The sequence below is a fragment of the Bombus terrestris genome, unplaced genomic scaffold (assembly GCF_910591885.1).
Source record: "Bombus terrestris unplaced genomic scaffold, iyBomTerr1.2, whole genome shotgun sequence".
In the NCBI taxonomy this organism is placed as follows: Eukaryota; Metazoa; Arthropoda; class Insecta; order Hymenoptera; family Apidae; genus Bombus; species Bombus terrestris.
In genome coordinates, this window is record NW_025963549.1 from 1,926,200 (window position 1) to 1,941,458 (window position 15,259).

The following is a 15,259-nucleotide window of genomic DNA, read 5'->3' on the forward strand; positions in this document are numbered from 1 at the left end:
CAACGACTTTTGGCATCAATGACATAGTTTAGTGATAACTACACTATGAGCTAGGGCCATCTATAGGCAAATTCCGGTTTCATATTTACAGACCTGATACGCTCGATTTGACAGGGATCAGTGCGGACATAGCGCTAATTGTCTAGTGTGCGCTGAATTGGGCAAGAAATCTGGAGTACCGGGCACATCGAATACTCGGCATGTCTGCAACAGCAAAGGAAGTACGGGGATTTGACCATTTGATTCTGAATATGGAAACCTGCAATGTCGCCGTATTTGACACGGCCGGGGATGTCATAAATGACATAGAGCAAACCGGCTGGAGTATGCTGTATTTGGCAGCAAATGTGCAGTATTACGTGCATCCTATTGTCGAAATACCTACAATGGATACGGAGATACTTTCACTTGAATAACTAGGCTTGAATATGCAAAACTACAAATACGCTGGATTTGACTCAATGTGGAATATAACGCGCATCGAATTGTCTACATACCTGCAATCGAAATGTAGTCACGTTGATCTGAATATTTATTCCTGAAAATGCAAAATTGCATTTTGGCAGGTTTTGGCAGAGACCAGAGTTGACATAGCTCAAACAAGCTGATGGGTGATGTAACTGTAGCAAATGTAGAGTATAAGGCGTATCGAGTTGTCGACGTATGTGCAAAACAAGCGGAGAGACTTTGAAAGCAATATTTAAGCATTAATAGCAAAAACTGCAATTCTGCTAGATTTTGCAGGGTCCAGAGTTGGCATAGCACAAACCGGCTGATTTGGCATCAGATGTGGAATATAAGGCGCATCGTATGGCCAACGTTTCCGCAAAACAAGCGGAGATACCTTGATTCGAATATGTAAGCATTAATATCCAAAACTGCAGTCACGCTGGATTTCACCGAGTCCAGTCTTGAGAATGTGCAAACTGTCTGATGTGTGCTGTATTTGGCAGCAAATGTGGAGTATAACATGCATCCTATTGTGAACATACTTACTATGAAAACGGAGATACATTCACTTGAATATTTAGGCTTAAATGTGCAAAACTACAAATACGCTGGATTTGACTCGTGCCGTATTTAACATGGCTTAAACCAGATGAAGCGCCCAGTGTATGGCAGTCCATGTGGAATATAACGCGCACCGTTTTGTCGACATATCTGCAATAGGAGCTGAGTCACGTCGATTTTTCATCGTCGTGGAAGATGCCGGCTACCCCGAAATATTTCTCTAAAATATAAAACCAAATCCTGGTCATGGTGGGCATAAAGGGCGGCACGCGGAACGATGAGCCGGCTGGAGTTCGTTTGCTCTCCTTTTCCATTGTGTGAGTTGCGGACTATGATATTCAAACTGCGACTAGCCTATCGCTGTCACCTCTTACACAAAAATCACGTCGGTGTCACCAGTTTGAGATGTATGGTAGCGATTTAGGCTTAAAAACACAAGAGTATATTTAACTGTGTAGTTTATTAAAATATACCCTACGTGTACACTAGACGTATAATACACTTGTTGTCTTGATTCGTGATTACGAATAGATCGGCGCAAAGAAGTATCGACTTAACTGCTACTGCTCGTGTCATTCGATAACAAAGAATGCCTCGCTAGCCTGTTCGCTATATTTATATGCGTCGGAGTTGACAAAAGGCGTTGGGATTTAAATTTCCAAGGTGTTCTCGAAAAATCACAACGGACGCTGAACACTCGACCTTGATTACAAATGCTGACATTTCGGGTAGTTGACTAGAGGGCATATGATCACGACAAAAACGACGGAATTTGATTAACCTTCGGTAACCGCCTAATGTTGTCGGCTCTATAATAAACTCATCTTACAGTAAACACGATTTGTTGTGTAGCGGGTTCACTCGACCGAATCCGTTATGAATTTTACCGACGAGTGCCGCAATAGGTGTATAATGAATCCTCAGGCTAGCTAAACATATACTGTGGAGATGCGTTGACATCTGGCAATCATCTTATCCGACGGATAGAGTCTGCGTGTGGCGAGACACGGGACAGAAGCCGTTGGAATGTTTACTGTCACGTGCCGCTACGATTATTTCATTTAAGGACAGCTATAGAATTACTCCATGCCTTTATTAGACAAAACGTTCATCCCTTGACCGCGGCTACGTTCGGTGACTGGTTGTCGCCTCGAGGCCAAGTGCAGTATCACAAGTTTCGAACAATTACAATCGGACTGGATGGCTACAATTGTTGAATTACAGTTATGGTAGAATCTAGATTACAATGTTACGGGATTTTCCCAAAATTCCAAACGGACGGTTCCCGTGTTCTTTCATCTCCGATTTATATTTATGTCGCTGGTAGTTCTCACGCATTAGCTTATCGACGGCCTGGCTGGGAACGATCAGGGAAGCGAACTTTTCTGCCCGAGCGCCTGGAGTGATGAATTCCTGAGTCGTCTTTGTTTTGCTCGTTTCAAACATCAGGTGGTATTATTACTTCGCGATTTTCGCTGTAATGGTGTTCAGTGTTATCGTGCAATAAAAATTCACGCGTTTCGGAAAGTCTACGAGTACGATTACGTTCTTGTTGCTAACTTCAATAGCAATGGTCCTTTTTGCTCTCGATATAAATTGATGCGGTCCGCCGTAGGGTGGTTGTAAGGGGTTTCCGATGGCATCGTGACCTAGAAATACGTAAGACGATGTTTCGAGTGGAACACGGAGGTTTCTTTTTCGCCGTGTCGCGTAATCGGGTGAGGCCTGATCTTTTCTATTCGTAGTTTTAGACGGCTTCCGAAATACGGAGTCGAAATACGACTTGGCCTGTTGCTTCATTGGTACACAGAATTCTGCCGGCAATCGCGTGCCGGTGCCATAAACCATTTCGACTGTCGTCGTTTTCACGTCCGTAATAGCTGTTCGTATGCCTAATAAAACTATTGGCAAGATTTCTACACAGTTGCTCGTATCGTGGCATTTGATTGCTGCTATTAGTTGTCGGGGCAGGCGCTCTACCATCCCGTTGGTCGCGGGGTGATAGGCTGTCGTTCGTAAATGCCTAATGCCGAGGAACAGGCATAATTCGTTAAATAAGTTTGATTCCAACTGGCGTCCTTGATCGGTCCTTATCCTTAAAGGTACGTCGAAACGGAATATCCACGTGGAAAGGAGGGCTGAAGCAACGGTTGCCGCCTCCATGTCGGCGATGGAAACGTCTTCGGTCTAACGAGAAAAACGACCGATTTCCGCCAGGTAGTGTCGGTATCCTAGCGTCCCGTGTCTGGGGGGGTTTGTCATGAGGACTTCGACGTCCTTTAGCTGTTGATCGCTGAGGCATTTGCCTAGCGTCACGTTCCTAATTATGCTCTAGCAGTTTATATTTCTCTAATCAAGTTGTTTGAATGAACTGTAATTTATACCTGTTAAATCAGTGTATACTTAATTGAACCACCCCGATTATCCTAAGAGAAATAAGGTTATCGATCTGTTCGTGGCTGTTAGGAACATGATACATTTACACTGTACATGTGAATGTGTGTGTAAGCGTCAGAGGACGTCCAGGCCTTAGTTGGGACAAAAGACAAGAGTCAGTCGTTACAAGTATCTGGAAGTGACGGTTGGCAACAAGTGTGCGTGCGAGTAGGATTTCGAGGTCTTTAGAGTATAAGATATATGTATAACTGTTGTGTGCTAAATAAAGGGAATTATTTGAATTTCCGAACCCCTTCTATATCCTTACAGTGGCGTCGATTATCTGATGGTAACGGGAATTTACTACTCTCGTTGACGCGAAACATAGTTGATTTTGTTTAAATGCTAGTTATAGTTTCGCGTGTGTAGGGGCAGAAGGAAAGAAGGGTATACACGAATCATTTATAAACCACTTAAGATGTATAGGCGAAAATGACTTGAAATAGTATTTCTTCACTCAGATTGCCTTATTTTCATATTGCTATTATAACATAAATGTCATGGTAGAAACCCGGATGATAAATAAATGGCTTATTTCGTTAAACAAATTATTGCCTTTCTGAATTAAATTAGAGACTTTCAATAATCCTCAACTACGAAATTTATGTTGATTCTTTTATAAATGGTGCACGCCTGTCAGTTATATATTATTAGAACGAAGAGTTTACCATTAAAACTTTAAAATTTCGACAAAAGTTTTAAAGCGTAGGCGTCACTGTGTAGGTACGTAGGTAGGTAAATTGAGGTCAACCGGATGTAGAGTTAGTGCCGCATCGGCCACGCTGGTCTTTACCTTTCTCTCATTGCGTTCGTCAGATAATTAATATAATTTACATGTTATTATAAACAGTATTATAAATTATTATAAATTTTTGTACATTATATATATTGTTGAGGTAAATAAATTCAAAATTTAGGGAACAACGAATTCAAGTATTATCCTGTTCTGTCGGGTTACTATTGGTGGCGGGGCAGTAACCGCTTGGGGTACGTGGGCGTTGCCTCTGGACCGCTTCGGTCAATCTCACTCCGCGAGTAGTTGGTAACGGTTGTGTCGAAGTTACTGGCGAAAGTGTGCAGTGGTTTCTCAGTCTGATTCGTGTATTTTCCATGTATGTTATATCAGATTTCTTGGATATTATTTCGTCACAGTGTAAAATGTGTCTTTTTTATACTTGCGAACTGGTTAATTCTATCGTTGTTACTGAATGTTATAATATTCTGGTACGTTAGTGTATTTGTAATGGTATAGAATGTATTCGGAAATACAAATAATTCCCTTTATTTAGCACACAACATTTATACATATATCTTATACTCTAAAGACCTCGAAATGCTACTAGCACGCACGCTTGTTGTCAACCGGCTCCTCCAGATACTTCTAACGCCTGACTCTTGTCTTTTGTCCCAACTAGGGCCTGGACGTCCTCTGACGCTTACACGCACATTTACATGTACAGTTTAAATGTATCATGTTCCTAACACGCCTCCTTACATTTATACTGTACACTTAATCGTATTTACATGCTTTGACGAATTACGTAACAGAAACTTTAACACTTATTGCTTTATCTACATTTCTCTTAGTTTACATTCATCCATGACCTAAACCTTTCGAATTTCTCTCTCTGTACACAGTGCCTTCGTAAAAATATCCGCAGTATTTTCGTCTGTACTTACCTTAAGTATGTTTATCTTGTTCTCCTTTAAGCACTCGTGAACATAGTGGTAATGAACTTCAATGTGTTTAGATTTTTTTTTAAAATTTCCGTGCTTTGCTATACTCATCACTCCAGAGTTATCCTCATCAATTTTTACAGGGTTATCGTCTAGATTTACATTGAAGATTTTCATAATTTCCATAATGGACATTAATTCACTCACCGCTTCCGATAGAGCTACATACTCTGCATACGTCGAGGCTTTTGTCACACACCTTTGTTTTTTAGACTTCCAACCAATTACATTTCCACACAATCTAATTACATATTCAGAAGTCGATTTCTTTTCTAAATGATCTCCTGCCTAATCAGCGTCCACATAACAATATATCGTTTCACATTTTTCATTCCTTTTATAATCTAATCTTAAGTCTCTAGTCCGGTACGAATATTTCAATATTCGCAAAGCAAATTTAAAATGTGTCTCATTACAACAATATTGAAATCTACTCAAATAATTCACACTATAACTTATATCGGGTCTTGTATTTTTACTAATATACAACAATGCGCCAATTAGATTTTTGTATCCAATATACTCTCTATTTATCACAGCTTTTTCAATTTTTAAGTTGGTCTCCATAGGTGTACAGTACAATTTGCTATTTTGTAACTTACATTTGTTTGCTAATGATTCAATGTATTTCTTTTGGCTTAATCTTATTTCATTTTTGAAATAATCATAGTCTATATTTATTCCAAGATATTCTTTGACTTCACCTAAATCTTTCATTTCAAATCTATTAGTTAATAACTTCTTTACCCTTTGTATCTTCCTTTTATTTTTACTACAAATTAGCAAATCGTCTACATACATTAGCAAATAAACAACATTTTCTCCCTCTCCATGTATATATATGCACAACTCTATATTATTCTTCTTAAAACCTAATCTCGTCACATACTCATCAAGACACTCATACCACTCTCTTCGACTTTCTTTTAACCCATAAAGCGCTTTCGATAGTTTACAAACTCTATTCGTTCCGTCCGCATATCCCTTTGGTTGATTTACATATACCTCCGAGGTTACTTCACCATTTAAAAAAGCAGTTTCTACATTCATTTGCTCAATAATTAATCCATTTTGACAACAATATGATAGCAATATCTTAAGGGTCTCATTACTCGCTACTGGGGAGTATATGTCATCGGCTACGTTTCTTTGTTGGAATCCTCTTGTTACGCCACGAGGCTTAACACAGGCTGTATTTTCTAACCGTCACTCGCGGCCCTACAATGTCTCAGTCAGATCGTCTTATCTGACCGCCGGATCATATACAATGTATCGACGAGCCCATAGCTGTCGCCAAGCAACGAGTTCTCGAAACGTCGAATTTGGTCCGTTACGTTTTCCACGCAAGAACAGACATACGTGATCATAGGCGCGAACGGTGGCGTGACCTAAGTATAGTGGGGGTCGTCTTAAAGACGAGACAAAGAAATCCTCCAAAAGTCGATCAGTTCCTAGTGACGCGTCGAACATTACACATTGAGCCAAACATTCCCTTATTCTATTAAGTATCATATCGTGCTACGTCCACCAAGAGACTAAGCTCAATTGTAAGAGCCTTGCTCTATATTGTATACATCTATATTATCTGCGTGCGATAAGGTTGTTAATTGTTGATATCTTTTCAATCGTGTAGACTAAGTGTTGGAAATATACATTATTATAATTCTGTGACTCTCAGTGTTATACCGCATCAACCACCCCGATTATCCTAACCGAAATACGGGGATCGAACTATTCGTGGTGTCGATTATTCTAATCGTAACGGGAATTTACGACTCTCGTTGACGCGTATTCTAACGACCGCGTCTCCCCGCGATAGCTCGATTTTATATGGTCCTTCGAGCCGGATTCAGTGTCAAGTGAATGGTGCACGCCAGTGACACCCACTACAATACAGTGCCACGTGAATCCAACACAACCAGCAGCGGAAACGTTACCACCCCAGCGAGGTCAGTAACGTTAAGGGTCGGCACTTTTGAAGAGGTATAATTCGGTGGTTGAAACGCAACCACACATCCTCCTACCGCAAGGTGGACAATCGCCAACAGAAGTAAGTCCAAACGATTTCACTATCAATTGCATAAAAAATAATGGCAACCGGAGACGAGCTCGCCAACTTGCATCGTCGCCGGGGCTACTGTAGCGCCCAGTTTACACGCCTCGCAAAAAAACTGGAAGACATCGAACAATCAGGCTGTCCGGACGAGATCGACTTGCTTCAAATTAAAGAACGTCTAGAAACCTTCGAGAAGGAAATCCGTGCATTACAACACCAGATCGTAACTTTAGACGAGGAAGAGATCGCGCGCGGCAGTGAGCTAGCGGAAGAATACGAAAGGCTGCAATGCCGAGTAGCCAAACAATTAATCAATACACGACGAAGTACGCCGTCACAGTCGACAAGCGGCGAATCAGCCGTCGGCCGCGAGTCCGCGTCGCTCAAACTACCGGAGGTTCGCATACCTACATTTGATGGCGCTCTCGAAGATTGGCAGTCGTTTCACGATGCCTTCTCATCAGCGATAGATAGAAATGAAAATTTAGCACCGGTTCAGAAATTTCATCATCTCCGAACAGCCTTGACTGGCTGGGCCGCGCGAAGCATACAGTCATTACCCATCACCGACGCAAATTACGCAATCGCCATGGACGCTCTTAGGGAAAAATTCGACTGCCACCGTCAGATCTGCATGCGTCACTGGGATTTGCTTTTCGACTATCCCAAAATAACTAAAGAAACACCCGAAGCTATAGACGATCTTATCGAGACAGTCAAAGTACATCTCCAAGCGTTAGAAAGACTCGGGGACCCAGTCACGTCAAACGCCATTCTCATAAAGCTTGTCACGTCGAAGTTACCCTCAGCCGTTGTTCGCGAATGGCAACATACCCTACCGGACAAGAAATTGCCGCCATATACGCATTTAGTAGATTTTCTAAAAACACGGACGAATAGCAACAGAGCGTGTTCATCATTAACCGTCAAAAAAGGGGCGTCCGATCAACGCGACCGTCGGCGACAGGACGCGCCGCGAAGCTATACATTCGTAACTACACATAATACGTTGTTGTGTCCGAACTGCCACGGACAACACAAATTATGGAATTGCCATGTCTTCAAAACGAAGACGCCCAAAGAACGCCTGGAAATCGCCAAAAGGGCGTCGCTCTGTACCAATTGTTTAGGCAAGGGACACGCTCTCACTCAACGCTCCGCGGGATCATGTCGCATCTGTAGACAGCGATATCACACGTATCTGCATCAAGACCAGGGGCATAGCAAAACACGAACACGTGTCGACCGAACATCGAGCGGTCGATCGTCGAGCGACCGATCATCCAGCGGTCGATCTTCGCCCAGTTCACCGTCCCCGCGTTCGTCACATCGTTCGAGACGCTCATCTTCGTCTCCCCGAGCGTCTCGCCGGTATTCTCGCCGAGATTCTCGCCGAGAGTCTCCCCGAGCGTCTCCCCGAACGTCTCCCCGAACGTCTCCCCGAACGTCTCCCCGAGCGTCTCCCCGAACGTCTCCCCGAGCGTCTCGTCGAGATTCTCGCCAAGAGTCTCCCCGAACGTCTCCGCGAACATCCCCGACACGCGAATCTCGGTTTCCGCGATCGGCGGCATCGGGATCGACCATATCGTCCAGTCCTAAACGACACGGAAAACAATGACGTCATCAGACGAGCCTGTTAGGGACCGAACCACAGAAAACGGACTCATCGACCCCGCTCCCTTTTGAACAATTGCAACACGACTTGTTAGTCACAGCGCAGGTCAACATCTTGAATAATGAAATTCAACCAGTTCGTTGTAGAGCTCTGCTAGATACCGGCTCTAGCATGAACTTTATCACCGAAAGGCTCGCTAACTCATTAAAACTCAATCAACAGAAATGTTCGGTCCCAATCGGAGCACTCAACACGTTATCGACGACCTCGAAACGCTACATCACGGCCACGATCACCTCTATTGACGGCACATACGAACGCAACTTGACGTTTCTGATCATACCGACTATCGCGTCTTGGGTCCCAAACCAACCCGTAGATCGCTCAACGATACAGATACCTAGGAATCTCCAATTAGCCGATCCAAGATTCCATAGACCTGCTCCGATCGAAATATTGTTGAGCGCCGGACCAACACTAGCATCACTCTGTGTCGGCCAACTTGATATCAGTCAAGCAAACGGGCCCGACTTGCGTCTGCAAAAGACGAGATTCGGATGGGTCATCGGGGGGAGCCCAACCTCACAATCATTAGCATACGCATTTCACACCTCCACGACGGCTTTACAGGCGGACCTCGCCCGTTTTTGGGAAATCGACGAGGGACCGCCCACCGCACGAATTTCGGAATCGGAACGACAGTGCGAGGAGCACTTTCGAAATCACGTTCAACGCAACAACGAAGGGCGATACGTTGTCGCTCTCCCATTCAACGAAACAACTCCTCCGCTTGGATCTTCGAAAGCCATGGCAATGAAGCGACTCACTTCCCTCTGCCGTCGATTCCAACGAGACAAACAATTCGAAGCCGACTATCACGCCGTAATACAAGAATACTTGGAATTAGGACATATGACGAAGATCACCACGGACCACTGCACGGACGACGGATATTTTCTGCCACATCACGGCGTGATCAAAGAATCCAGCCGGACTACAAAACTCCGAGTTGTGTTCGAGGGATCTGCACCAACCACCACCGGAGTTTCATTAAACGACGTACTTCATACGGGACCGAAACTACAAGACGACATATTTCTTATCCTTTTAAGATTTCGTTTTCATCAGTATGTCATTACAGGCGATGTCGAAAAGATGTATCGACAATTTCTTGTGCGTCCAGAGGATCGGAAATTCCAACAAATCTTGTGGCGCAACTCGGACGGAGAAGTGGACATCTATCAACTTAACACAGTGACATTCGGGCTGTCAGCGGCCCCCTATCTAGCCATTCGGTGCTTCAAACAGCTGGTAGACGACGAGGGACATCGATAACCACGAGCAGCGATGGTCTTACAGCGAGACTTCTACGTCGACGATGTTCTCACAGGAGCCGATACAAAGAACGAGGCACAATCACTGAGAACGGAGCTCATAGAGTTGCTTAAATTAGCCGGCTTAAACATCCGAAAATGGGCAGCGAACGACCGGGAACTGCTACGAGGACTTTCCGAGCAGGACATAAACGATAAGCTGCTAATAGGCGAATCGCAAACTTTCAAAACTCTGGGTGTTGTTTGGAATTCCTTTGACGATTCGATCCTATATTCCGTCAAAATCAATCCTACCGCCTCTCGAATTACGAAGAAAACAATCAGCTCCGAAATTGCCAAGATCTACGACCCTCTTGGATTACTGGCACCAGTGATCGTTCGCGCTAAGATGTTGCTCCAACGACTTTGGACTTTAAAACTTGACTGGGACGAATCTCTTCCGGCTGACGTACATACAGAATGGAGCAAATATTATTCACAGCTACCTTTGCTAAATAACGTGAAGTTTCCACGTAAAACTATAATCAAGACTGCAGCGGAAATTGAATTACACGGATTCTGCGACGCCAGCGAAAGGGCGTATGGGGCATGCGTCTACCTTCGCACCATCGCTCCGGATGGTCATGTTTGGACACGACTCCTCACTGCAAGGTCAAAGGTGGCTCCACTCAAATCACAAACCATTCCAAGGCTGGAACTGAGTGGAGCACTTCTTCTCGCATCATTGGCCACTACAGTCCTTCAAGCGTTACCAAGCAACATTTCTCGGACCGTTTACTGGACTGATTCTACAATCGTTTTACACTGGATTAATACATCACCCCATACGCTGAAAACCTTCGTCGCCAAACGTGTGACAGAGATTCAACAAAAGACTCACACCTCAGATTGGCGCTACATTCCCACTACCGATAACCCTGCAGATCTCATATCTCGAGGCCAATCACCCCAAGACTTCCTGCGATCTACCATTTGGCAACATGGACCAGAATGGCTCCAACAACCTGAAAAATACTGGCCGTCGTGGAACCCAGTACCATTAGTTGAAATACCAGAGCAAAAGAAGGCAACATGTCTGTCCGTGACTCCGCCTGACCACAGTCTACTGGAGAGATATTCTTCTTGGCCCAAGCTGATAAGAATTGCCGCTCGTTGCCTCTGATGGAGGCAAAAACAGGATCGGGGGGGACCTCTAACCACACATGATTTAACCAATGCGCATAACAAATTGGTCAAATTGTTACAACTCTGTTATTTTCCAGATGAAATACGTACTCTCCGCACAGATCGAAATTCTGCAGTGAAGGGGAAGCTGCAACGACTCAATCCATTTCTGGACAAGGACGAGATATTGCGAGTCGGAGGCCGACTCAGTCATTCACCAATGCCCTTCACTCAGAAACACCCAATCATTCTACCCAAATCCTCAGTTACAGCACTCATAATCGAGCATGAACACCTCCTAAATCTCCACTCCGGAACTCAAGCTACCTTATATGCCTTGAGGAGATCTTACTGGCCTATCGACGGCCGTAATCAAGTTTGGAGCACGCTGAAGAAGTGCGTACGTTGCTGCCGAGCCAATCCACCTCCAGTAGAGTACGTAATGGGCGACCTTCCAGCTGCACGGATAACGGAATCTCGTCCATTTACCAACGTCGGAATCGATTATTGCGGACCGTTCTACATCAAGGAACGAAAGGATCGCAACCGACGAAAAATCAAGGTATATGTAGCAATCTTCGTATGCCTTGCAGTTAAAGCAGTCCACCTCGAGCTGGTCACCGATCTCACTAGCGAGGCCTTCATTGCTGCTCTGTGAAGATTCATCGCTCGCCGAGGATTCTGTGTAACAATTTATTCTGACAACGGCACCAACTTCGTTGGCGCCAACAATGAATTACGAGAGCTCCGAAACCTCCTGCAGTCCGACGATCATAAGGTAAAGATTCAGTCCTTTTTAACCGATCGACGAATCGAATGGCACTTCATTCCTCCCAACTCACCTCACTTCGGCGGGCTGTGGGAGGCTGCGGTGAAGTCCTTCAAACGACATCTCAGACGTGTCGCAGGTAACGAGCTCTTAACATACGAAAATTTGAACACACTGATCATTGAAATCGAGTTTATCCTCAACTCCCGTTCTCTGACTCCAATATCATCTGACCCAAACGATCTTCTTGTCCTTACTCCCGGTCACTTCCTCATCGGAGATGCACTAACAAGCTTTCGAGAACGAGATTTCCGAGACACTCCATCCAATCGTCTCTCCAGCTGGCAACATATTCAAAGGGTCAAACAACATTTCTGGCGCCGCTGGCATCGAGAATATCTGAACGAGCTGAACATCCGAAATAAATGGAGCAAGGGCAGTCACGACATCCGAGTAGGCACCGTAGTAGTCCTCAGGAAGGATAACGTACCATCCATGCAATGGCCTTTGGGCCGCGTGATCAAGGTCCATCCAGGAGTCGACGGAATCATACGGACCGCCACCGTGCAGACGGCAACAACTACCCTGGATCGTGGCGTCAAAAGACTGGTCCCCTTACCCATTCACCCAGATCCAGACGAGTCCGACCACCCACACGGAGCGAAGGAGATTCGCCAGCGACGCACCTGACTCCACACCATATCATTTGATCGGTACCCTCTCAACGGGGGGAGGATGTTACGCCACGAGGCTTAACACAGGCTGTATTTTCTAACCGTCACTCGCGGCCCTACAATGTCTCAGTCAGATCGTCTTATCTGACCGCCGGATCATATACAATGTATCGACGAGCCCATAGCTGTCGCCAAGCAGCGAGTTCTCGAAACGTCGAATTTGGTCCGTTACGTTTTCCACGCAAGAACAGACATACGTGATCATAGGCGCGAACGGTGGCGTGACCTAAGTATAGTGGGGGTCGTCTTAAAGACGAGACAAAGAAATCATCCAAAAGTCGATCAGTTCCTTGTGACGCGTCGAACATTACACATTGAGCCAAACATTCGCTTATTCTATTATATTAGTGTAACGCTTATTCTATTAAGTATCATATCGTGCTACGTCCACCAAGAGACTAAGCTCAATTGTAAGAGCCTTGCTCTATATTGTATACATCTATATTATCTGCGTGCGATAAGGTTGTTAATTGTTGATATCTTTTCAATCGTGTAGACTAAGTGTTGGAAATATACATTATTATAATTCTGTGATTCTCAGTGTTATACCGCATCAACCACCCCGATTATCCTAACCGAAATACGGGGATCGAACTATTCGTGGTGTCGATTATTCTAATCGTAACGGGAATTTACGACTCTCGTTGACGCGTATTCTAACGACCGCGTCTCCCCGCGATAGCTCGATTTTATACCTCTTACCACTAATCTAGCCTTATACCTGTCACCTGATTTTCTCGTGTAAACCCATTTTACATCTAATACGTCTTTGCTTTTTACCCTTTCTACCAATTTCCAAGTTTTATTCTTATAAAGACATTCTATTTCCTTATTCATAGCTTGTTTCCAATCTTCACTATCTTCACAACAAATCGCCTCCTCAAATGTACAAGGGATATCTACACTACAATAATTTGCATGGATTTCACGAATGTTTTCTTTTTCTGGATATCCTACTGGAGTTCTCTTGTTACGTGTAGATCTTCCAGGGATGTTTAAGCTGTCAAGACTGTTGTCATTTTCATAATCCCTACTTTCTAACTCTTCCTTATTCATGTTTACCAATAAATCATTATCCTCAATGTCATCGTTATCTTTATCGAATGAATTCTCCACAAAACCGATACATTTTGTGTCTGCTTCTATGACCTCTACATGTCTCGCTATTGTTATTTTCCCACCTAATAAGACTCTGTAACCTACTTCACTATATCCAAACTAAATTCCCATATCTACCTTCTTATTCCATTTAGGAACTCTCTTTTGTTCTTACAAAAACTTTACTTCCAAATAGATGTAGATTTTCAACACTTGGTTTTCTCCCGAAGAATATTTCAAAAGGTGTCTTTCTCTCTATAGTATTTGCCAGTATTCGATTTTTCAAGTATACCGCGGTCCAATCTATTTCCAGCCATTTTATGTACTTTCGCTTCCGCTAACAAGCAACGCGCCATGTCCATAACTGTCCTATTATACCTTTCCGTTGTCCCGTTTAATTCATGTACGTAGGTTGGGCAGTTATTTATTCTGATACCTTTATCCCTAGCAAATTTATAAATTCGATTATTCAAGTACTCTTTTCCATTATCACATCTCAATATTTCAAACCTCTTGCCCGTTAAATTCTCGGCTTCATTTACAAACTGTACGAAACAATCAAACACCTCATCTTTTGATTTTATACAATAACTTCTAGCTATTTTGCTATAATTATCGATAAATGAAATGAAATATTTCTCTTCATTGAATCCGGTAGTTTTGAAGGGACCGCGCACGTCCGAATGAATAATTTCCATTATCTCCCTAGCCTTGGTTCGATTATTTTTGAATGGTAAATTTTGCATTTTCCTTTCCATGCACACCCTGCATTTCAAAAATTCCTTTTCAAATTCATTCGGTATACCAGTAACTAGCTGTTCTTTACCCAAAATATTTAAATATTTAAAATTTACGTGTCCTAAAAAAAAACAAGAGAAAACAAAAAAAACAATAGAATTTATTTCTTGTATTCTGAATTTACACTGGTTGCGACTTTGTTCTGAGCTCCAGCCGTGACTTTCCAAGACTGAAGCTCTTACAATTTGACTTTCGGTAACATCTGTTTCTTCTTCGTTTGTCATCCCTCAATATCCCCACTACCCTGTAGGCGTACGTGACCGTTGTCACACTTCTAGGACATTCGGTGGAAGGACCGTTAGGATACACATGACTCATTAGGCAGTTCGGCGATATACATTGTCGCCAAGGCCGCCACATCTCTATCTCCATCATCGGTCCATCGGATTTGATGTATGCCGGTCGTGACACTCGCTCGTGCCGGTTGTTGACTGACGATGGAAATTTCCATGTCCCCTGCTCGTATTTCCTTTGTTTCCTCCTCCTCTGCTGCGACCACGTGTTGAC

General features: G+C 43.7%; 1 protein-coding gene across 1 annotated transcript; it reads left to right on the forward strand.

The window, feature by feature from the left end:
- The first annotated feature begins 10,202 nt into the window (after positions 1-10,202).
- Positions 10,203-12,011, forward strand: LOC125386964. Its single transcript, XM_048414149.1, has 2 exons — positions 10,203-11,262; positions 11,452-12,011. The coding sequence occupies exons 1-2, from the start codon at positions 10,203-10,205 to the stop codon at positions 12,009-12,011; spliced, it is 1,620 nt and encodes a 539-aa protein (XP_048270106.1).
- The last annotated feature ends 3,248 nt before the right edge of the window (positions 12,012-15,259 follow it).

Coding starts and splice junctions, on each gene's coding strand:
- LOC125386964 (XM_048414149.1), top strand. CDS start 10,203: ATGGTCTTACAGCGAGACTTCTACGTCGACGATGTTCTCACAGGAGCC. Junction 11,263..11,451: donor AGAGCAAAAGAAGGCAACAT/GTCTGTCCGTGA, acceptor GTTATTTTCCAG/ATGAAATACGTACTCTCCGC.